This window comes from Chinchilla lanigera, unplaced genomic scaffold (assembly GCF_000276665.1).
Source record: "Chinchilla lanigera isolate Chin_1 unplaced genomic scaffold, ChiLan1.0 scaffold00021, whole genome shotgun sequence".
Lineage (NCBI taxonomy): Eukaryota > Metazoa > Chordata > Mammalia > Rodentia > Chinchillidae > Chinchilla > Chinchilla lanigera.
Window position 1 is genome coordinate 9951016 of NW_004955422.1, and position 25717 is coordinate 9976732.

The 25717-nt window shown below is 43.6% G+C and overlaps 1 protein-coding gene across 10 annotated transcripts in view; it reads right to left on the reverse strand.

The window, feature by feature from the left end:
* Window positions 1-21572: 21572 nt before the first annotated feature.
* Prr5l (proline rich 5 like) overlaps window positions 21573-25717 on the reverse strand; it is a 96824-nt gene continuing 92679 nt past the window's right edge. For all 10 annotated transcript variants that reach the window (XM_013514246.1, XM_005384108.2, XM_005384107.2 and 7 more), the window contains one exon: window positions 21573-22859. In XM_013514246.1, the coding sequence (XP_013369700.1) occupies window positions 22465-22859 (395 nt within the window). In that variant the 3' untranslated portion in view covers window positions 21573-22464. The remainder of the gene's footprint in view (window positions 22860-25717) is intronic.

Sequence of the window (25717 nt, forward strand, 5' to 3'; positions counted from 1 at the left end):
TGTTACACAGTTAACACATTTGTAAAATTAAGATTTGTCCTAGGGCCAGCAGGGACAATATTATTGCATAAGGTGACATAGCCTTACAGGGAATGATGCATAATTACAATACTTTTGTTCGCTCAGGTGGGGTAGTCAGCTTCCCATCACTGATAAAATACTGAGATAATCAGCATAAAAGGAGGAAAGGTTTATTCTGGCTCACAGGTTCCAAGATCTCCGTCCATGGTCTCACAGCCCTGCAGATTTGGGCCTATGGCGGTGCATCGTGCTAGGACCACGTGGTCATCTAACCTCATGGCATCCAGGAAGCAAGAGAGACAGAAAGGGGTGGGGTCCTAATACCTCTTCAAGGACTCACCCCTAATAAACTTCGGCCAACTAGTTCCCTCCTTAAGGGGTCTACCACCTTCCAGTAGCTATCCAGTAGGAACCAAGCCTTTGACACCTGGGACTTTGGGGACATTTCTGATACAAACTACAGCAGTCATGCTTAGAAAGTTGTACATTTTAATATAAAAGTGAACCTAAGTATAGAATGTATACTTCTGAAAGCTAAATAGTAAAACCACACTGAAAAATAGATCCTACATTCCTGAGAACGCAGTACTTTCTATCCTTTCTATCTTCCCTATTTGCTGTTCTAATCTAATTTGCTGGCAGAAATTGATTTTTTAAAAAGTTTATTCCCAGGGGGCCTGGCCTGTCTTTATCTCAGCTTAATTTCTGCCCAAATTATTGAACCTGAGGCCACGTAGATAGACAAGCTCCTGCCAAAGATTCTTTAGGTAGTCATTCCTTTCACAATAGGACCCTAAAAGTAAAATTTATTTTAACCTGATACTCCTTTGGAGGTTTTGGACAGAGGAAAGGGAAAGAATGCAGGCTTTTTATACAGCTAGGCTCATAGAACTGAATTTGATTGTTTGTGCCTTTAGGGTCAGAGTTGTATTTTTTTTTTTTTTTTTTTTTTTTTTTGTCTTTTTGAGAATAACTAGATCACAAAAATAATACGTACACTGGTGCAACTGAAACAAAATATTTGAGACACTTGGTTTCATTACATTCGGTGTACTCTGATGTTTTCTGTTCTATTTCACTTTGAAACTATAGCCCCAAAACATAAGTGAGTTTATCAGATTGTAACTTGTGTCTTAAGTCAAAGCCTGGGGGCTTAAAGTAGCTCAGAAAGTTAGAAACCAAATTCATTCATAGGCAAACACTGTAAAGGATCTTCATGCCACAAAGGGGTTCCACACTGACCTCCAGGGTCCTATCTCAGGGCTCCTCCTGGCCCTACCCAGTGCACATTCCTTGTATGTGGGCTCCCCTTGGTCCAGCCCCTGTGGATCGGCCTTCAGCGCCTGCTCCTGCTGGTCTTGCTGCTCCCACCACTCCATCTGCCCTCCACTGGAGATCAGCTTATTTTGTGAAAAGAAATCCCCGTCTTCTCTAAGATTTACATCCTGTCCAGGTTGCTAAATTATTTTGAAGACTTAAACTTTAGGAAAACAGAAATCCAAAGTCCTGGTGGTGTACACCTTGTAATTCCACCACCTCTAGAAGGATCGGAAGTTTGAATCCAGCCTGGGCAACTTAGCAAGAACTTGTCTGAAAAGAAAACTTTAAAATGGCCTTCACTCAGTGAGAAGACCCTGAGTTCAACCCCCAGCCACCACCAAAATAAATGAATGAATGAATGAAAGCCCTATTTATGAACGCCTTATTTTGTTTACTTTGTCATATAACTTCCTGAAGGAATAAAGTGGAGTCTTGCCTGTTTTAATGGAGCAGCAGGAAAAAGAAGAATGGGAAATGTATTAATATCTCTAAAGATTATTTGTAGCAGTGAGCATCTCCTAATTAGAGTATGAGCTTGCAAGGAAAAACCTAGTCCTCTCTTCTATGGCTAATATAAGATTGGCTTTTATTAAAGGATAATTTTCAGACAGATTTCAAATGAGCGTGTATTAAATAAAGATTTTGTTAAATTCTTAGGTCAACCAATCAGGTGTTATAATCAGTTGAAAGCAAAAAACAATGAACAGACAACACTTACAGACCAGAAAATTGAAATAAATATACAAATGGAAGCAAAGGGAAATAAATATACAAATGGAAGCTTCTTCCCCAATGGAGAAAGGAAGTCAAGAGAACAGGACAGCCAGGGCCAGTGCATGACTAATCCCAGCTATTCAGGAGTCTGATGCGGGAGTATCACGTGTTGAAAGCCAACCTGGGCAACTTGGAGTCTGTATCAAAATAGAATGAACTGGGGATAGGGAGATAGCTTAATGATAAGAGCACCCATGAGTTCATTCCCCAGTAACAGAAAGCAAGACAACATGGTGTCTTAGTTACTTTTTCGCTCGTTGCTGGGACAAAATACCCAACACACAAAGTTAAGGAAGGAAAGATTTATTTAGCTTACAGTTTATGGAGGTTTCAGCCCATAGGCAGCTGGCTCCAAAGCAGGGTGGCATGGCAGAGGGGCAGCAGTTCAAGGCAACGAAGACAGCAAAAGCAACAAGAGCAAAAGCAGGGAGAACAAGCCTCTTTTCCCCCCTTATATTGTAAGCAGGCTACCCGCCTTAGGGCAGGTGTGTAGCCCTCACACCATCTCTGTGCTCTCCTCTTACACAGGATGCGGATGTTTACAAAGTGCAGACCCTGGCCCCCTGCTCAGTTGCTTAAACTTCCAAACTTCTCAAGTTGTCACAATGTATCAACCCTTACACAGGATATAATTTGAATTTCTGGAAATGATTATTGTGCATTACTGTCATTTACAAAACACAGTTGTAAGCTACATTTCCTTAGAATCAAAGTGGATAAACCCGAACGAACTGTATGCAGAAACCTAGACAATACATAGTGTTGCACTGAAGCAGAGTTTTCTCCACTAAATTACACTGATAGGTTTGGGGTGCCCATTTCAGCTCAGAATTGGACTACTCTGTGATTTACTGTAAATTGATAACTCCTGCAAAACACCAGACTAGAAGACATTGACGGCAAACACAGCCTGAAAAGCATGTGGCAGTAGGTGGCAGCAAACCTCTATTCCTAAAGAATGTCTTCAAAAAAAATCTGTGAAATAGCGTTCACCACGCGTCTCTGGCCCTTTAAGGAGTCCAAAATTCTCCCTGAGATCAGATGCAGAAAGTTGTATTTGGTGTCGTTTTTCTGGAAAGCAAGTCCTGAAATTTTTGTTTTAAGTCTGATGAAAGCCACAGAGCACTTCCCTCAGATGATACAAATTCTGTGTCGTCCCAGCTGTGTCCCAGTTGTTATATCCAGAAGCTGGTTACCAGATCAGCTTCCAGTTGGAAATTCGTAAGGAGCTATTAAGTCAAGTCCTATGAAACTGCTATTTTTGTAAAGTCAATAAAGAGTTGAATGTTGGCAGTTTCGTGTGGTGCAGCCTCATACAGATTCCTGGTCACCCCCGGGCCCACCCTGTTGTCATACAGCTGATAGATGATGAACATGTGAGATCCCTCATCCAAGGTGAAGTTCAGGACAGTGAACTGCTGGATTCCAGTCTTTCCCAAGGTCTTAGCTGTTAACACCAGCCATCCGTGTCCACTCAGAACACTGAGACCCAGTGGCGTGAGGATCTTCACCAGGGCCACTGGCGGCTTTGTCAAGTGTGGATCTCCAGGCCAGAAGCCATTCTCTGAGTTGGACTCAGAGGGGCAGGTGAGGAATTTGTTCTGTAGACTCTTCTGTACCTAAAGAGTAAGTAGTCACAGTAGGTGAGAGGAGAAAGTGTGAGTTGAGATATATACATAAGCGATCAAAATATAATAGTTGGCCAGGTGTGGTAGTGCATGCCTATAGTCACAGTACTCGGGAGGCTGACGGAGGAGCATCACTGTGAGTTTGAGGCCAGCCTGGGCTACAAAGTGAGTTCAAGCCAGCCTGAACAGCATAGTGAGACCCTGTTTCAAAGACAAAAATCAGAAAAAGACAAAATATAATTGTTAAAATGGTGAACCCATGACCCACACAGAAACAGAATGGGCACAGGTCAAAGCTTTTATTCAGCTCATTAATTTGTGACTTAACTGTTAGATAGTAAAACTGATTGTAAGCTAGGTACATAGCTAGCTTATGCCTGAAATCCCAGTACTTAGGAGGCTGAGGCAGGAAGATCACCTCAAGTTCAAGGTGGGCCTGGACTACATAGTTACTATAGTGAACTACATAGAAGACCATCTCTCTCTCTCTTTCCCTCTCTCTCTTTCTTTCTCTTTTTCTCTCTCAGAGAAAAGGATTATAAGAGCACTTGAAAAACAATTTATGTAATCCAACAGGAAAAGCATTTTCAAGACCAAAAAAGAATGTCATTTTAAGATTACTAGGTTACAAAGCTGATTAGTGTCCTTCAGGCTAATAAAGTCATAACCTTTGGGGTATCTTCCTGATCCACTAGAAAAATACAAATTAACATAAGTTCACAGTACAATATGTGGAGTGTAAAATAGCTAAGTCAAACACAGGCACGTTCTTTTAGAAAATCAATGAGTTCCTGTGTGGACTTGTTAAATAATTCATTATGACATTGAAAGGATATGCTGCTCAAATATTGCCTTGTTTCCAAGTTTAGAATAATTACTTTTATAGTGAATCAAGACTGCAAAATGTGAAAAGACTCCACCCCTCTGGGTGAGAAAATTCAGGTGGAAGCAGATAAATCCAAAACCAAGGACCAGTTCATTCAGAAAGAGGAGAAACTGACCTCAGAATTCACGTATAACCCTCCTAGATTTTAGATGTGCTTTTTTTAATAAGTGAGTTGGCATCTTTGTTGTTGGTTAGCTTAAGAACTAGTCATTCCCTAATAACTGCTCTTAGACATTTATCATGAACTTCACTGAGGTTCTAAAGTTTCTTTTATTTTCCATCTAAAAATCCAGGCACTTTATTTGTTTAAAGATCAAAAACATCCTCTGATTTCTAGAAAGCAATTGTCCACCTGGGGAATTAAACGGTGGCTATCAAAAAACATGAATTTACATAAATAGAAAAACTATGTTTCTCAACTCAACCTCAGTGGTTTTTGATAATTTCTTTTTGTCCTTTAGAACATAGTTTAGGAATGAATATTTCTGTTATGAGGGTTACCAACTTCTTCATTTCGGTTCCTTCTACTAATTTCAAATAAAATTAAAATTTAGTAAGTTTTTGCCAAGTAACCTTGCAATGATCATCTCTAACTGGGATTGCCAATATTATTTCTTTCTTTGGACTTTTTTTGTATTTTTCTTCTTGTAAAACCCCAAAACATGTCTTTTTTATTAAATGAACCTGAATTTTGGGGAGATGTTAGGGATTGAATCTTGGCCTTCAATTATGCTAACTATAAGCTTTACCACTGAACTATACTCCCAGCCCCCTAAATTAACTAAATTTTATACAATACTTCATAAAAATTTACAATTCATTGTTTAGATTAATACCCTAAATTTTGAAAACTGATACTTAATTTAAAATAACCATTGATACATATAAAACCCACCTATTTCAATATATTTACACAATATTCATAACAGCATTATTTACAATAACAAAAAGGTAAAAAGAGTCTCAATGGCTGGATAAACAAAATGTGGCAGGTATATAGAGAGTGAATCCTGTTCACCCTTTAAGAAAGGAAATTTCAACAAATCAACAATATGGGTGAATATGACGTAAGTGAAACGAACCAGTCACAAAAGGATAAATACTGTGTGATTGCTTTTGCATGTAGTACCTGGAATAGTCAAATTCACGGAGACAGAACAGAACATGGTGGTTTGCAGGGGCTGAGAGAAGGACAAAGGCGGAGTCAGTGTTTTAATGGGCACAGTTTCAGCAGAGGAAGAGGAAAATGTTCAGGAGAGGGATGGTGGTGAGGGCTGCAAGAACGATGTGAATGTACTTAATGTAAAAAAAAAAAATGTACACATAAAAATAGTTAAAATGAAAAGGTTGCATGACATACATTTTACCACAATAACAAAAAGGAAAACAAGCCTGCAATTTCAGGCATATAATTCAATACTTTTAAGTTATCTTACTGAGAGGTGCAACCTTCACCGTAAATCCATTTTAAATGTTTCAGAACATTTTCATCACTGCAGTAAGACCTGTGATGCCCTTTTAAATTAATCCCCATTCCTGCTTCCAGCGCTGGGACAATTACTCCTACACGTCCCGTCTTAATGAATAAATTTGGTTTATTTGGACATATACTATATGGAATCATACGATATGTGATCCCATATGTCTAGCTTCTTTTATTTATCAGACTGTTTTGGGGGTCTTCCCACAACGCAGCATGTGCCCTTTTGTATTGCCAGACAGAATTTCACCATATGGATGGTGAATGGTATCTTATCACCAACTGATGTATAAGTTGTTTCCATTTGGGGCCGTTATGTATACTACTACTTGAGCATTCGCATTCAAGTTTTTGTGTAGATGTGTTTTCATGTCTCTTAGGTAGCTGTGTAGGAATGGATTGCTGAGTCATATGGTAGTTTTAGGCTTAAATTTTGAGAAACTGCCGACCTTTCAAAGTGGGTGCACAAGTTCACGTTTCAACCAACAATGTACGAGGGTTCTAATTTCTGAATAACTTCGCCAACACTTGTTGTGTATCTTATTCACTACAGCCATTCTAGTAGACTTGTGGAATGGTACTTAATGGGTTGGCATTTTCATTTCACTGATAGCTAATGATGTTGAGCTTCTATTGATGTACTTATTAGCCAGTCATATATTTCATTTTGTGAAATGTCTGTTCATATCTTTTGTTCGTATTTCGGTTGGGTTACTTGTTGTCTTCTTATTCTTAAGTGTTCTTTGTAAACTTTGGGTGCAAGTGCTTGATTGTCCTGCAGATATTTTCTCATCTGTTGCTTGCCTTGTTGAATACTTAATGGTGTTTCTTGAAGTAAAAAAAAAAAAAATTAAGAAAGTCTAATGATTTTTTTATGAGCCAAGCTTTTATGTCATATCAAAGAAATCTCAATATCTCAGTATCTGCATTATTTTCTTTGTTTTATTTTTTAGTAGTACATGTTTGCAGTACATAATGATCACATTGATGGTGGGGAGTCAGTACGTGTACATCATAAGACATCTTAACACTTTTTATTTCTCCTTCTTCCCCACCCTACCCTCTCTGTCTAGATCCCCTCCCCATTTACAAAAGAGCTATTTCCCTATTTCCTATTATCTTTTATTCTGCTCTTTAAATTATTTATACTTTGAGTTTCTCATATAAGGGAAGTCACGCAAGATGTAAGTCTGTGTTTCTGATTTAGTTCACTTAACATTAGGGTCTCAGGCTGCATCCATTTTCCTACAAATGACTGAACTATATCCTTCTCCATGACAGAGTAGTACTCTAATGTGCATAAATACATTTTCTTTATCTATTCATCTGTTGATGGACATACAGGTTGCCTCCAAGATTTAGGTATTATGAGTTGTACTGCTGTAAACATGGGTATGCATAGATCACTGTAACATAATGTCTTTAACTCTTTTGGAAAGATACTTAGAATGGGAATAACTGGGTTGAGTGCAATTTCTATTTTTAGTTTTTTGAGGAATCTCCATAGTGATTGTACTAATTTACATTCCTTCCAGGAATGTAGAAGAGTTTCTTTTTCCTCACAGCCTTGCCAGCATTTATTGCTATTTGATTTCTTGATGATGGCCATTTTTTCTGGAGTGAGGTGGAATCTCCGTGTTGTTTTAATCTGCATTTCTCTAATGATCGGAGATGTTGAACATTTTTTTATGTGTTTATTGTCCATTGATATGTCTTCTTCTAAGAAGTCTGTCCATTTCAGTTGCCTGTTTTTAAATTGGGTCTTTTATTCGGGGGAGTTCTGATTTTTTTTTTTTGAGTTCTTCATATTACCTAGATATTAGTCCTCTTTCAGAGCAGTAACTGGCAATTTTTTTATCCATTCTGTAGGTTGTCTCTTTACTCTATTGGTTGTTTCTTTTGCTGTGAAGAACATTTTTAATCTGGTATAATCCAATTTGTTCATTCTTGGTGTTATTTCTTGTGTAATTGGGATTCCAGTCAGAACATCCTTACCTGCATCTATGTCTTCAAGAGTTTTACCTATTTTATCTTCCAGCAGATTGTTTCTGTTTTAATACTTAGATCTTTGATCCATTTTTATTTTAGTTTAGATAGTGATAGATATATGTCTAGATTCAATTTTTTGCATGTGTATAACCATCACCTATTTTCTTTTCTTCTAAAAATGTTAGCATTTTAGCTCTTACAGTAAGTCAGTCATTCATTTGAGTTAATTTTTGTGTATGGTACAAGGTGAGGATCCAACTTCACCTTTTTTGCATGTGAATATCTAATTGTACTACTGCAAATTGAACTATTTGAACAATTTTTCAATCTACTGCCTTACACATCTGTCAGAAAACAATTGACTATAAATACAAGGATTTATTTCTGAACCCTCAGTTCTCTTCCATTGATCTGTATTTAGATAGTAGCCTGTTGTCTTGATTAGTGTTACTATAATCAGTTCTGAGATAAGGAAATGAAAGTTCACCAAGCTTGTTCTTCCTTTTTAAAAATTGTTTTAGCTATTCTAGTTGTTTTGCATGTTCATGTAAATTTTAGGATGTGCTTTTTGCCAAAAGCCCACTGGCATTGTGGTTACAGTTGCACTGAGTGTGCAGATCAGTGTGGAGAGAATTACCTTCTTTGCAGTGCTGAGACCTCCAGTCCATGAACATGAAATACCTGTTTATTTAGATGATCTTCAAGTTTCCTCAGCAGCATTTTGCAATTTTACTGCATAAAGCTTGTACTTCTTTTATTAAATTTATTCAGTTTTATTCTTCTCTTATGCTACTATAAGTGGAATTCATTCTTAATTTTATTTTGAGATTATTTATTGGGTTTTTTTAAATATTAATTTTTTAATCGTATGGCCTTGTTGAACACATTTATTAGTTTTAAAAGATTTTTGGTAGATCTTTAAGATTTTCTATAAGATCATGTCATCTGCAAATAAAGTTTTACTTTTCCTTTCCCATCTGTGTGCCTTCCTTCTATTTCTTTCCTTTTTGCCTGTTTGCCTTGACTGTTGGAAACCTCCAGGACCACATTATACACCAGAGGCAAGAGCAGGCATCCTTGCTTTGCTCTTCATCTTTGGAGAAAAGCATTCAGTCTTTCACCATCATGTACTGTAGTTCACTGTAGTTTCTGATGATGTCCTCTGTCGGGTTGAGGAAGATCCCCTTAGTACAATTTTGTTAAATTGTTTTGTGTTTTTGCATTTTTTAAAGTCATAAATGAATTGCATTTTTAAAGTTCATTTTCAACTGGTGTTTATAGTAAGGATACTGCATGCTCATTGCCAAAATTAGGGACATACAGATAACTCAAAAGAGATATATAATACCCTTTGAACCTGAGAAATACATTCTTACCCAGAGAAATATAACATTGTCGTCACCATCAGCTGAGGGTTCTTTTGCTCAATTTAGATGGACATCTTGAATTACCAAAGTGTTGCTCCTTTGATGTTAGCAGCTTTGGTCTTTGAATGCCAGTGGCTCTCAGTCCTTGGTGTTACAGTTCTTTGGTATTCTGGCCCTTAGTGTTACACCCTTAGTGGCTTTTAGTCATCGCTATCAGTTCCTCAGCCTCTGAGGTTTATGGGCCCCTTGTTGACTTTCTGGAGCTCTTCCAGTAGCTTCCACTATCTCCCTAAAGGGGCCAGGGATGTAGCTCAGTGGCATAAGTGCCTGCCTGGCAAGTGCAAGGTCCCGAGTTCGATTCCTGGTACCCTCCCAAAAAAGCACTATCTCCCTAAAGCTATCTGCAAGTCACTGGAGATCTTCACTATACCACCCACTGCTGATTGCCACTGGTCTTCCAGTCTCTGCTATTCTAGGAGCCTCTAATGTTACCTGCTCCTTTTAGTACAATCTGCTTATCCCACTCTACTTGAAAGTCACAAGTAGGCAATAGAACCTCTCAAGCAAGTAAGGCTTTCTTGAGAATGGTTCTGTAGCATGGCGGGGTGGGGGGCACATAGCAGAGAACCCTCCTACACTGACCCAAGAGGGAATATTACTTATATAGAGAAGGAGTAGAATACACATGCCAGTCTCTTGCATTTCACAGACCTATTGGAGAATTTTTAGTAGTGGCAGAGGGCAGAGGTGTCTGCTGGGGGCTTACATAGTGGAGTCATCCTGAATGGCTACAGAAATAGACCCATATTTCAAACCTGCTGTGTCCAGGCAAATATCTGCAAGAGCACTGGTGTGGCATCAAGGACAGCCACAGCTGTTGAGGCGACAGACAGCTCGGTCAAACTTGCAGAGAAATGGCTCCTTGATTGACACCACCCGTGGTTCTGGGAAAGTAGCAGCACTGATCACAATTTTTGTGGCTTTTGAAGAACCTCTAGAAGGACTGGCTGTGTCGTTGATAGCCCATTGAGATTTTTGGGGTCTTAGGGATTATCAACAATGGGCTCCACTCTGTCCTGATCTTTGCTCTGTTATGCAACTTTTTCTGGCTTCTCAGAGAGGTGGCAGCAGTGGCCTGGAGCAGGGAAAGGGCATCATAGCTGCTGGCCAAGCCAGGTCTCCTATCAGCACAGCCTGGAGGGTGGCTGCTGAAACAGCCTCAGAGTGGGTGGGAAGGCAGTGGTCAAGCTTCCCCAGGCTATGGCCAGGAGGTTAGGGGAGCAAAGGGGTGGGCGAGGTAGCTGTCAGTCAGTCAGGTCCCCAAGAATGGAAGGGCAGGGCTTCATTTCTTTGTCTCAATGTTACTACCCACAGACAGCCTAAATCTATTCTATGGCACATGTGTATGTGTGTATATAAATATATAGTAATTCTACAAGGTAAGTATACATAGCTGCATTTTATAGAAGATAAAACACAGTTTCAGTAACTTTCCAAAGACCACCCAGCTACCTCAGCTGCTCATGGAAAAAGGTCTGTCTGGTCAGTGACAGCAGGATGGCAGAGAAGACACAGGGTGAAGTTTAGACCCCAAATGCTGCCTGTGTGGAGTTGGTTTCCTACCTTGGACTCACAGGCTCTCTGGTGGCAGGTTTTGGAGGCTGAGCTTTGAGGTTCTCACACACTGGTGGAGAGCCCCCACGGAGGATTTCCCTTGACTAGAGCAGCTTCCCTATGGGAAGCCAGGGACTCTGAGGGCTACCTGGCACACTTGTCTTTCTCGGTGACTGTAATTCTGATAGTAACTTACACTACATTTTACAGAGTGGAGGAAGGTTTATAATAGTACTTAAAAGCAAGGCCTCTTGGGCAGGACTGCCTGGCTTCACAGGAGCACGCTGTCCCTTGGCTCTGTGGTCTTGGACACTTCCTCTCTTTGTGCCTGTGTTTTATTTCTTCATGTGTAAAATGTGACTCGCAGGGTCTCCTTGCTGGGTTATCATGTTTAAATGCAATGACAGAGAGACAGCAAGGATTATACCAGCACCTGGCCAGCGTAAAACCCAAATACATATTAAATGTTATAATTATAATTACTTGCCTCGGAATTATCCTTGGGGGATCTCAGGACCTGGGATGATACTGATACAGGAAAATAAAAACTCTCAACCTGAATGATATCTAGCACAAGTTTGTGTTCTCTAAAATCGAAGAATGAATTTTAGGAACAACAGAGGTTAAGAGCAGAATATATTTATTGAGGGAAAGAAAGCTTCTGTCCGAGAGAGGGACAGAAGGGGGTCCAAGTGGGTTGCCAAGGACCTTGCCCTTCCCAGGGACTTTATAGAACAAAACCCTGAGGTGAGGCGGGTCCAAGACAGGGAAAATGGGAAATTACAAGGTGGGCATGAGGTGGGACAAGACTGTGGTCAGCCAATAAGATTACAAGTATAATAGTTCAGGTAGAATTGAGTAAACTGGGATCAAACGGGGAAGTGAGTCGCGTAGCAAGCGGGCATGAATACAGAACAGGGGCTTTTCCTGTAGGGGCTTGGGCTACTGACTCTTTCTGGCTTTTTGAAGGTGGTTGCTACCAATATAGAATATCAGTCCCTGATGTTCACACCTAGGGAGGTATGTGGGTGCATTTGTTTAGTCCTTTTGTCTTGAGGTCTGGCCCACAGGTATCCTACCTTGTCTTTCATGTTGGCTTCTCCAAGGGCCTGGCCCTGTCTGACTGCCTGTAATATTTTTGTCTAACTCAGCTGCCTCTCACAATACAGTAGGGTACTTGGACTCTGCGTGTCATCCTGGCTATCCATCACCACAGCACAGCATGCCCATCACTTCACCCCATTTCCTCTGTGGGTATTTGCAGTTGTATGTGCCCCAGTACAGGAGAAGTAGATGATGGCAGTGTTCCCTGATAGAAAGAAAGTGTCGTCTTTTACCTTGAGGGCAGAAAGAGGCCTCCAGTCCCGGAGTATCCCCTTTAGGAAGTGCCTCCGTTGGGCACTTCCTCCAGATTCTCCCCGCTCACCTTGAGCACATTTGTCCCCCACTTGCTCTTGGGACTCCTTCAACGTCCTGCTCCCTCTCCCCACTTGTCCACGAACCTTCTCCTTCCCGCCCCTTCCAGACATATGTGGACCGTGAGGAAAGCCCAGGGTTAGAGGCTACCTGGGAAGGATGACCAGCTCCTCTGCTCTCCTCACTCACCCATGACTGCACAGATTCCAGCTGGAACAGAAGAGTCTCTTTTTTCCTGAGAACAGCTGGTCTGCCCCTTCAACTGCAGGAGAAGGGTTTAACAGATATTGAAATCTGAAACCATGTGTAGTGGTGCTCCTTAGCAGCCCTCATTGCATCAGGACGGATACTTTATTTGAACCAGACCAGTCAGATTCTTGAGAATTTAGCCTAAGAAATTTAAAGAAATGAGGCAGTCACCCATAAACAAGAGGGTCCCTTAGACTCATGTTGAGGTAGCCTTCTGGGGATTATGTATTCAGAAACGCATGAGGGGGCTGGGGATTTAGCTCAGCGGCACAGTGCATGCCTGGCAAGCGCAAGGTCATGAGTTCGATTCCCAGTCCCGGGGGGAAAAAAAAAAATAGAAACACATGAATCCCCAGGCATTCGCATAGAGGTGTGTGTGTGTAGGAGAAAGAGAGATACTACCTTAGTTTGTAATGGTGTCCAATCCACAGTTTTAAGAGTGCCTGCAGAATGCCCTACCCTTGGGTTAAATAATAGTCCTGTGCCCACAGCCTCTGTCCAACTAGTTCAAGCAAGCACACCATAGGCAATGTGATGCTTAGAAAGCAGAGGAGTGATTAAACGCTCTTGGCAAGAGATCAGACAGAACTAAATTTGAATCCTGTCTCTACTATTTCCCACTAACACTGATCACAGGCAATCCTCTCTGAGCTTCAGTTTCCTCATCTAGTAAATTTGAGATGATAAAATTTACTTTATAACATTGCTTGAAGGACTTACACAAAAGTAATATAAAATACTTAGGGTGATAGCACTGTAATTTATGACTAATAGGTGGTAATCTCTGCATTATAATTCAGACCTTCCTTTTGTTTGTTTGTTTTTTATTTTTTTTTCAGACCTTCCTTTTGAATTTACCTGTTATCATTATGGAAGTCACAGTATTCTAGTTAGCAACACCTAGATTTGTTTTGCTAGAGTTTGTTTTGCTAGAGTTTGTTTTACATGGTATATCTTTCTCCACCCTTTTGTTTCCAGACTTTCTCTATCTTAATAGTTAAATTGTATCTCTTATAAGTAGCATATTAGCACATTTATCTCATCTGGCTATTTTGATTGTCATTGTGTTGCTTAGTCCATTTACATTTAATACAATTACTAGTATAGCTGAGTTTAAATCTACCATCTTGTTTTGGGCATAACCGTTTACCTAGAGTGTTCCCCTATGGGATCTCAGTCAAAAGCTGAAGATCTTTGCCAAAGCCCTCCACTTTGGTGAGACTTGAATCTCCATCTCCTTGGCATTATATGGGAGCTGAAATCAATTCATTTCTGAGGGATCCCACCTGCTATTTTCCATCCTGCTAATTTCCTCTAGTTCTTACTGTATGTGCTGTGTTAATCATCTTTCCATTGCTGTTACAAAATACTTCATCGAATTAAAAGATCTATTTTGGCTCACAACTTCAGAAAGTTCAGTCCATGGTTAATTGGATCCATCTTTCTTTGCCTGTGGTGAGGTAGTATATCATGGTGGGGCCTGTGATGGAGCAAGCACTCCTCTTATAGTAGCTGGGAAGCACAGATAAACAGAATGGGAAGGGCACATCTTCACTGACTTAACCTCCATCTGCCCACTTCCTAAAGGTTCCACCACCCAACAGCACCACAGGCTGATGAAACCTTCAACCAATGGCTTTTGAGATGCAAACAGTAATATGTGCTTAGCTTAGAAAGCCAAGGGGAATTTGTGTGCAGATTTCTCATTCAGCCATCTATCTCATTTTACCTTGGTTCCACCTACTCTGGCAACTTTAAACTCTCATTTCAGTCTGGTAAGACTGCTACTTTCTGCATTACCCCCTTTTCCACCCTCATCCCCACTACTTATTGAGGAAAAGGACTTCAGGGGGAAAACCAGGATGATTGTGAAGCGGATCTCATGTCTGCTTTCTCTAAGACCAGAGCTTCTCAGGTCCTGCCTGCAATGTTGCTCCCCAATTCCTTCCAACAGTTGCCTTTTATTTTTTGCCTATCTTTTATCATTATTTTCAGGAGAAAAATAATCTGATATGATCCACTCCCCTACAACCAGAATAAGCGGTTCTCTGCCATTTCCATTTATTAGGCTTTTCTCAAAATTGCTCAAGTGGGCAACAAATGTTTGACTGGATCCTACTTCAATCTGTAGATATGGGAATGACCTCTTAAGTTGGACCACAAGCAAAGTCAGACTGAAATTCAGACATTTACTTACTGAGTTATGTGGAGAATAGGAAAGAATTCAGAGCTCTAGTAGGTTGTAGATATTTTCATTCTTCAGAACTCCTTGTAAAGATCATTAAAATTAGGCCAGAAAAGCCAAGGAAGTTAATGAAGAAAAGCCAAGCTGATGAGTGACTTAGTGAGACAGGCATTCTTCCAAAGAGCCAAATCACACAGTGCAAGGTCACCAAGAGTATTTCTTCAAAATTATGAAGTCATCAACTAAGCAACAATAAATAGGTCCTAGTCTCCTGGGAACTGCAACAAGAATCAGCTATGCTTCTCCTGTGAACCCAAGGCTTCTGAGAAGCAATCACCAAAATTACTTAGATGATGTTAGAGTCCCTGTAGGCAGAGGGGAGGAAAATCTCCAAATGTCATCAACTCTGTTAACACACCCAAGTGAGTAACTCAGTTACCCAGAATGATCACCATCTTCTTGAATGACTGTGGTTTTCAACCCAGCTTCATCAGTCAGGGTCTCATCGGAGGACATAAGCCACATCAGTGATTTTAACAGAGAGAATTTAATATAAAGAATTACTAACCAGGTACTGGGCAAATGAAATGGCAAAAAGGGATCATATGCAGGTGATAATGGAAACAAAGAGAAGAGCTGTTGACACTGCAGAGGTTGGAGAGGCCCCTCAAAGCTGGACTTCAGACTTCTGCAGAGCGACCCAAGCCAGCTGGCATTTGTCTGAGGGGAGACGTGGAGGCTGCTTCTGAGAATGTGGGAAAACTGCCAACAGGACCTCACTGCTGCTGCTGGACCCAACTCACGCTCTTCATGTGGACAAAGACAGGATGAACCCATTGCTTCTCATTCCGCCAGCCTCCCCGCTTCGCTGTCTAGAGCCCCGCACTGGCAGAGCCTTCCAGCGGCCCAGCTGACAACGCACAAATGTGATGTGCAGAACCCCAGCTGCAGCACCACAAACGATAGCCTGCATCTGAGATAACAGCATGAGCACCCCACTCCCCAGGAAGGTAGAAGTGTAGAAAAAGTCAAAAGAAACACAACTAAAACGCTAACATTTTTATGTTAGGAAGGAACTGGTGCATAGTTGGTGTTTGAGACGTGCGATATTTAAGAGAGTAAAGCTTGTTAAAGTGACGTTTTTATAACTGCACTTTAAAATGTGTAACAGAGAATTAGTTTCCACTTGTGAATTTTTATGGTGACATCTAAGTTTAAGGAGAATATAAAATCATTGAAGAGAATTTCAGGTTTCCCTTATTTATAACCTCAGTTTATTAGCTTCTATAGTTACTTAGGTTTTGAGGTGATTTTGCTTGCTGCCAGAAAAACTGAGTATTTTTAAAAGAAATAAATATATTAAATTTGTTATAAATATATTATAAATTTAAATATATTATAATTTTAAATATATTTGTTATAAATATAAATTTAAACAAATTTAAATTTGTTATAAATATATTATAAATTTGTAATTTGAAGTGATTGAACTACTGAACTTATAAATAGGACCAAGCAGTATTCAAAGGCTCCTCTGAGGTTACTGCTAAAACCTGCTAGACTTATAAACAGAATAATAACATTTGTTATTAAACCTCAAAAACAAATTTGAATTTTGAATACTGATTATAAGGGGAAAATTATTATATTTTTATTTAATTAATATTATACAATATTAATACATTAACTTTAAATTTGGCTTTTAATTAATATTTTAAGTTTAATAATTACTAATCCCACTGAAATCTTTTCCTGCCTAAGGAGTTTATCTAAGACACCAGAATCTCTTTATCCCACAAATGCTCTAGAAGCGGCTGGAGAGGAGAGAGAAGAGATGCAGCTTTGCTCTTGGTGTTTCTGGAGTCTCTGAAGCCTTCGCCCTCCTTGTAGCAGGCTGAGGAGGTTCGCCTTGGCCTAGCTATTCTCCTTCCTTAGTTCCTATCAAGCCAGGACACCTCATGGAACAGGACAACTGGACTTGAACTGAAAGAACCTAGGGCCACGTCCCACCCCGCTCCATCACTTAAGGGCCCAGCCTCAGTTTGCTCATTCGCAGAGTGCCTTTTAAGGTTGTCTCAAGGATGGGCAGAGTGCTTATATAATGGGGTAGTGGAATTTGAGTCCTCCTGAGAGAGGGGAGTGAGTGCAACAGCAATCTGGCCTCTGCACCCTGGGATGCTCTTTCCTGCATCTTGGCCAGAAGATTTCTCAAACAGATGACCCTATGGCAAACAGAGAACAGGCCAAGAAAGGCCACCAGCTCTGGAGCAAAAACAGCAGCCTCATGGACAGGGTTCATTTTCTGCAGGAAAGTAGCAGCCACTGACTGGACCAGGAGGGGTTCAGATCTTGAGCCCCCCGTGTTCACAGGATCTCTTGGCCTCGTAGGCTTGTTTGCAGCATGCATGATGGGGAAGAATCCTGCTTAGAAAGAAAGGAGCAGGAGCGACCTGGGAGGGAAGGTGTGGAGATCAGAATGATTCCTTCCCACAGAACCTGCTCTGGCTTGTGAGATCCAAGGCCTGCGAATATATAGCCCACCCCCTTATCTTCCCGGAGGATACCTGAGAATATATAGGGAACAAGGCAGAGGGCACCCTGGGAGCAAGGCAGGGGAGAGAAGGCAGGAGACATGTTCCCAGGACGATGAACAGGGTAGATAACAGCCAACAAGGCCAGAAGGTAACTGAGGCCAGCTTGTGGAAGACCGTGAAGTCAGGACTAGCTTGGGCGTGTGGATTTTATGGAAAGTCAGGGAAAAGTTTTAAAGCAGGAGTTGCATGTTAGAAACATCAGCTGGGAACATCTACAAGGGAAAAATGGAATCTGGAGACAAATATAGAAATACTAAGTTGTAGAAGCCTAGATAAGGGAAGTTGAGTCCTGATAGGCGTATGAGACGGGGAATGAAAGACTTGAGCCAGAGAGTCTAGAATCTCGGTCACTGTGGGAGTCCAGGCCATGGTGGGCAGGGGTCAGGCTTTAAGGCCCTTAGGTCAGGCTACCCAGTCGCCCTGGACACTGAAACCAGCACCCACACACTGCAGTTTTGCCTTCCTGGAGTCCCAGCAGACCACATGGCTGGCCTTTCTTCTGCCCGAGCCGTAGAAAGGCAGCAAAGGCTGTACACAGACATCTTGAGTTCCACTGGGGAGAGAAGGGAGACCCGAGGGAGAATGTCAGAGAACACTAGAGGTGTCTGGCCAGAGGGGCCCGGGCACAGGGCAACTAGGGACTTTCAGAAGAGCTCAGCCAACCCACTACAGCTCACTGGGCAGCACAACCATAGGATGAACCCTTAGGGAAGACTTTTTGTCCATCATTTTCCTATTGTCATTCTCCCCCAAAAAATGTTTTCACCGAAATGAGACCTTACAAATGAGGATGTGGACAAGGAACTTCCTGAGCAGGCTAAGGTGGTTTGTCAGGAGCTTTCTGCCCGCAAGAGTAGTCAGTCAGTAAAGGGCGCAAAACCTGAGGCCCTTATGGTAGGAAGAACAATAACCAAGCGCAGCCCCAAGACATTGGCATCCTAATCCCCAGAGCCTATGAATATTACAAGCCAAGGGGGACTTTGTAAATGTGCTTAAGTTAAAGGCCTTGGGATGGGAGATATACAGTTTACCCGGGGGGGGGCGATGTAATGACAAGGGCCTTTAAAACTGGAAGAGGGAAACAGCGTAGGTTGGAGTGACACAAGAGGGACTCAATCCGCCATTCATTCATTGCTGGCTTTGAAAGTGGTGAAAGAAGCCATGAGCCAAGGAATGTGGATGGCCTTGAGCTGCAGGCAAACAGAAGGGAACGGTATCCCTGGGCACTTCCAGAAAGTACCGCGGCCCTGACAATGGCTTCTTTTTTGCAAAGCCCAGTAAGACCCACGTCAGACTGAGATACCAGACAGAGCTGGGACATACCAAATGTGCATTGCCTTAAATTGCGACATTCAGAAAATGTGTGCTATCTCTCGTGACAAAGGCTGGTGATGGCAGTGACAGGAACTGAAAACCGGGTGTAAGCCTGGGCCCCTCTTGTCAGTCAGGTCTCAGCTCAAGTCAACTCCAAGAGGGACCTCTTCAGGCCACCCTGCCCATGGTCACTCTCTTGTCACCTCTACTCACTGGCTGTCTACTATCCGTTATGTTCGTTATTTAAAATGCTGATACTGATCGGATTTCCAGCCTTGCCTACTAGGCAGTGAGCTCTAAGGGAGCTGGCATCTCGGTTATTTGCCAATCACTGTATCCTTAGCACCAAGAAAAGTGATGCACCACAGTGAGAGCACCACAGTACTGGATGGATAAGTGACTGGAGGGCTACAGTGCTCTGCTAATGTCACGGAGGCACCAGTGATTGGAAACCTCCTGAGGCCAACTGCTCAGTGGCTGCTTACCCTAGTGTCAGCCTGTGTAGACTCAGCAAAATAATGACCATTAATCAGTTCAGATCACACCTCTTCCAGTGTTTAGTAAGTCTTGAGAGGGCTCAGCCTACTGTGCTGTAGCCCTCCCAGGAGTATGTGTGCAGAAAGTAAAACGTAAATTCCTTCTGTCCATCAGAATCAGAGGGCAATATACAGAGAGTCCCTGAGCAAACATGCTTAGCGTCCCGTCTAGGTCAAACACTCTGGGAAGAGAGACCATGCTCGTTTTCAAAGAGGCCTTGCTTGCCAGGTACTTTTCAGTATTTTCTAAACCCCACAGATGGGCTGTTTCTCTAGGAAATGGTTTGCCTATCCAGTCCAGGATGGCGAGGAAAACCTGGAGATAAAGTCACTGCCTAACCCGAGAATGGGCTGCAGGAACCGGAATGAGGTAGCAGGAAAAGCAGGGGCAGGGGTATGGGACCAGGATGCACAAAGCCCTCATTGACTGCTGTGCCTGAAAATTCAATCCAGACACTGGAGACACCCAGCAGGGCTGTAGAGTAACACGTACAACATGGTGTTCGTTGGGTCCGTTTTGGAAAACTGTCGACATGGATGAAAGGTTGGGTTTGTGAGTGCACTCAGAGTTGAATTGTGGTTGCTGCCTGTCCGTAAACCTCAGCCATGGGAAAATCATGGCATCAATCATAGAAATGAATCTTCACGGCACACAGGAAAGAACGTGGTTAAAAATGCTTACAAGTGCCGCTCTTGCAATAGGCCCGATGGCTGAAATGCCCCCAAAGAGCCACAAAATTTTATGTGTACAGCCTGAAGTATTGACTGTACTGTTATCAGGTGTGGACAGAGGTAAAGCTGTAAACCGGCTAACAGCAGCAATTAAGTACACTATCTGACCTGACACTCTGATTCTCAGCCTGAGAACTTAAGTATTTAACTGATGGCTGCTCTCCTCATCAAAGTCGAGACACAGAAAAGGCATTTTTAAAATAGATATCAGTCTTATAAACTAAATAAGCAACCCTAAGTGTGATTGATTACTTTGCCTGATCAATAAATAGCAGTCCCAAGTATGTGCTAAGTGCACTAAAAAGAACGAAAGCCAGGAGTTAAGTAAATCATGACGTTGTTACCTGCTGGTGTTCCATTTGCTGATGCATGTCAGTGTTTTGTGGACTTTATACAACACAGGCATAGAGATTATGTTTGTGAGTGTGTGTGTGTGTGTGTGTGCGCGCACACACATGCAAACCTCTCAGATCTCCTTTGTTGGCCACTTCTCTTCCACCATTCTCTTGGGTGAAGTTAAAACAACTTTCTAAAAGAAATTTCTAAGTGGCAAGCCATCACAACCACAATTCTAGTCATATTGCAGTTCTCCACTCCGAAAGGAAACACTGTCACACCTTCAGTGAGCTTGGAAGGTTGCATCTCCTGCTGGTGGTCCAAACCCACCCCAGTACTCATCCTCTCCGTCCCCTCTTGCCACCTTGGGAGCCACTATGGTGAATATTTTGAGATTGTATACACAAAACTTCCACAAACAGGACCCTGAAAAGCCACCATATACTACCAGCAGAGTCAAAGGGAACCTTCTCTTTTTCCTGAACTGCTATCAGAAGGGCCAACAAGTGAAGACAAAGAGGACAGGAACTCAAGGGGAACAAAAGCCTCAACATCTGGAGAGAGCAGTAGTAAAGACAGCACAGTTCAGAGTGTGCTGCTTCAAACAGCACTTGAGACTTGGCATGTTGGAAATTCCAGGCACTTCTGGGTACATTGCTGTAATCACAGAAAATAAAGATTCCCTCTAGGGGCCGGGGATATAGCTCAGTGGCACAGTGCCTGCCTGGCAAGCGTGAGGTCGTGAGTTCGATTCCCAGCACCAAAACAAAACAAAACAAATAAATAAAGGAATGACCCAAAGATGCTCCTTAAAAGGGAAGTGCCTGAAACATTAAAAAAAAAAAAAAAAAAAACAACCCAAAGGGATTGTGCCCATATTTCCACTGCCTCCCTTGACTGTAGGCATTGACATATTCCATCTGTTCACAAGGCAACAGTCTCTTGTGAGCACTTTTCCTACAGCCCATGGAGCACAGGGACCATTTGGGCCTTGTCTCTGACTGCTTCCGGAGCGCTGTGGCACATGAGCCCTACCTACTATAGGTCACTTTATTTTGAACCACCCCCACTCTCCTAACTCAAGGGTCTGCATGGTTTTTTTAGTGTGGAGTTTTAGTTTGAAGACACAGCCCACTGGAAATGAACAGTGTAATTTCCCATGTGCAGATATCCACAGACAATTTTTTGAAACAACACATGTTTTAAAAATTCAAGTCAAATCCAAGTACAAGCTAATTGGTTGCTATCACCCAGCCCCTGGCTCTCACAATAAGAAAGTGGTCCATTTCTGGGTCACAGGGGGATGAAGGCACCGGTAACTCTGAAGGAGGTTAGTTCCTTGAGCTTGGAAGTCAGCCTGAGAGAAACACCGAGGCTGAATGACTGATGGGGCTGGCCCAGTCTCTGGCTGTCCTGGGCCAAAAGCCAAAGGCCTTTACACAGGCAGCACATTGTCTGTGGACATAGCTGAGGATGGACCCACATTCACCATGGGGCAGGGCAATCCCAGGAATGTGGGAACTCAGGTGAGGGTGCGTTCCCTGAGCCATGCTCGGCAGAGGATGCAACTGACTTTCACTCTACACAAAGTTTCTCTACTACTCTGTACCCATAAGCCTCTGTGTTAAAGGAGCTTGAAGGGGGAGCTGCGGACGCCAACATATTCTTGATGGCTTTATGTGTGGTCCAGACAACCCCTACCACCTTAATGCTAGGAGCACTGGGATGGACCCGTGGGAGTGTTGGTACCAGTCCAGTATCAGAGGAAGAAAAGGGCAGAGATGAAGATCCAGGTGAAGTGGATAAGGCTGGAGGTCAGAAAGGGCATTGCAGGCAGTTGGGTCTGTGTGGCTGAGATACTGGTCAAAATGAAGGTGTTCTACAAGGGTTTCCCCACAGGGCACTGAGACCAGGCTTGTACCCTAAAAGAAATGAGGCAGCATTGCCCATAGGAGGGGTGGTCTGTGGGGTCGGTTGGCATCCTGGGTGCGAAGCAGGAGCTGGGAAGTCCTATGGCGGCGACTCAGCTGAGAGAAGCACAGTTCAGCTCTGCATCTGCCTGGCTGTCCTCTGCCCCCTCCTCCAGTTCATCGGGGCTGTCAGTGATGTTGGGCTCACTGGAGCACTGCCGGTGGGGCGGCGGGAAGCTGGGCGGCAGGAGCAGGCATTTGTCCTCACCGCCAGCCTCCTCCCCTAAGCCCGAGTGCATCATGGTGGCCATAGCCAACAACTGGATGTCGGAGTGGGCATTGGCCACTGTGTGCCGCCGGACGCTGCCACACTTCTCCAGGTAGGCCTCCCCCTCCTGCTCTGTCAGTGGGGTCAGAGCCATCTCGTTCAGCGGCTGACTGACCGTGGCCAGCGGAGAGGCATAGTTCAGGAGCATCATCTTGGGCCGGACTCTGGAGTGCCTCCTGGCTGCAAGAGAAAAATCAGGAGAGGCCGTAATTGGGGATGGGTAGTGGTGAGAAAAACTCCTCATTAGTTTGGGGAAAGTCAGGTGGTGGCTAACTGCTAGGGACAACTTAGGGTGCAGCCCTGCTGACATGCAAGGGAGGGACATGGTCATGGCCCTATTGCAACATTCCCTGTTCATACCAGATAGCGCCCCTGATCAGCCAGATGGCCACCAGAAGACGTTCCTTGAGATTAGGGCAAGGCAGTCTCCTCTCTTTCCTAGCTGCTGCCTGAGCTTCGCTGGATTTACCCTAAATCCCATCAGCCAATCTCCTTTGAAGACCTGGGCACTGGCTGGTCAGCTCCAAAGAAGCCTTCTGGCTCCATTCAGGATGTGGCCTGTGTCGTGCCCACAAACTACATGAAAGGGGGCACCACAAGCTTGAATGCAGAGGAAGAGGTAACAGGGAGAGCTCAGCTACCAAAACCAAGGCAGTGAGACTATCCTCCAGCTCATAGGGAAGCAGGACTGGTGCTCCTCGCTTCCCACCAGGTTGATAAGCTGAGACCAGTGTTCACGTCTGCTCCCCTGGACTCGAAGAGCCTCCAGCACCATCTGAGAGCAGGCATCCATGGATGGCCCCAAAGAGGAGGGATGGCTATGAGTTATAACTGCTGGGGTTTTGTTTTTTATATTTGTGGAACTGGGGATTGAACTAGGAGCCCTCACACTGAGCTACATCCCCAGCCCTTCATTTATTTTGAGACAGGATCTCACTAAGATACTAAGCTGCTTAGCTTGGAATTGAACTTGCAGCCTTCCCACTGTGACCTCCCAGAGTGCTAGGATTACAAGTATGCAATACCATGAAAGCTGTGGCTGTTCTAGTGCTCATCATGTTCCAGGAACTGTGCTAAATCTTGACGTGCTTATTTTAAATCCTTGCAGAAACTGAACCCAAGTCATGATATATTATTAGCTCCCACTTCACAGGTGAGAAAGTTGAGTATCAGAGCGGTAATGATCTACCCAAGGTCACATAACTAGAACATTGTCAACATGGGACTCAAGTTCCGTCTCACTGCCCATGCAAAATGAATGCACCAATAACTGACAGACAAAGTACTTCACAGGAAGGACAAGCCCGTGTATGGGGGTGCCAAGATGGAAAAAGTATCTGGGGACAATCGGGAAACTTGCCAAGAAGGATATGCACTGGAGTTGGGCCTTCGGGTGGTAGAACTCCCAAAGGGGACAGAGGGTGACAGCACGGTGAACAGTGGGAACAGCCTGAGCCAGCTGCTGGGACAGGTGCACCCTCGGGCTACAGCGTGGCTGGAATGCAGAGTCTGTGGGCTGAAGGAGACGGGCCCAAGCAGGCAGGACATGTGTGTCCTAGGTGGGCCCTGGAGGGCCAGATGGAAGCATCTGTGACACATCAGACAGGCTGTGGGGCGGGAGGTACCCTGGAGGTGGGGAGCGGCACGGGGTACGTGTCGGAGAGAGTGTCCTGGCAGGAGTACGCAGGACAGGTTGGAGCCAGGGAGATCAGAAGTGAAGAAAGCCAGGGAAAAGGTTTGGCATCGTTTTCTAAAATAAAATACAGATTACACGTGGAAGAAGGTTAATGCCCACCTCAGAGTCACGGCGTGAGGTGATCGGGACAGGACCTAGAACTGTGGCGATGAGACAGGGTGAGGAAGACACGTGACAAAGGCTGGGGACTCCACAGGGACCTGCACCGTCAAACCCAACAATCCTGGTCTCCGGGGAGACCAGGGGCTGGGGTGAGGACCAGGAGGAATCGAGATAGTAGCTGCACAGGGCGGCATGGGATAGGGCACAAGGAGGTTTGGGGAGGAGGCTAGAGATGCAGAGGCAGAAGCAGCACTCTCGGGCCCCAGAGCTTACCCCTGGCACACAGGGCCGGAGACCCTGGAGCAGCCCAGTGGGAAACCCCTGTGGGCATTCGCACGTGCAGTTGTGAAGCTGGTTTCTGTCTAAAGTCAGAAATGTGGCTATTTCCAAAGGGAAATTTAAGGACATCAGAAAATGTTCACACTAGAGTATCTGGTGATGAAAGCAGAATATCAATAATATTATAGGCATTTTTCTTTTTTAAATAAAACTGAGGCTCCACTGGCTGTTGTACGCCCACATACATGTATACAAGCCAGGAAGACGACACATGGAAATTATCAGTGGTAATTACCACGGAGTGAAAGAGTTACCTACCAGTGATTTTTTACAATTTCTCCCTTATCCTCCTTTGGATGTTTTCCAAATTTGATTTTGCATGCATGCTTTTATGACAAAAAAAAAAAACAAAACTGGGACATGAAAATTGCAGTCACCTGGCCCTTGGTAATGACTGGATCTCACAAAGTGAACATGACCACTCTAAAGACGGAGAGGGGCCGGGACTAACCGATTCTGGCACATGCGCGTGTGGGGTGGGTAAAATGAGAGGGACTGCCAAAACCGATGATGAAAGTACGGCAGCTAACACACTGGATAGCACTCAGAAGGGCTCAGCACAGTTCTGAGCATCTTGTGTCTACGAACTCATTCAACTCTCCGTTATTATTACGACAGTGTTGAGGTGGGGAAACTAGAGTCAGATAACTTGAGGTTAAACAGCTTGTCCAGTGTCACAAAGGAGAGGCTGGGACTGGAACACAGGAGCGGACCTCTGCGTAAGGCCCCCGCGTCTGGGGCAGGAGGGAAACTGTAGGAAGGTGATGGGAGAGGTGGAGGACAACCGAGACAGTCAGGTAACCAGAGCTGCCCAAAGGAGGAAGTGCGTATACCCACAGCACCCTGCTCTGAGGAACTCTCCTCTCCCACCTACACGGGGTCAGTGCGAGGACAGAGTCCC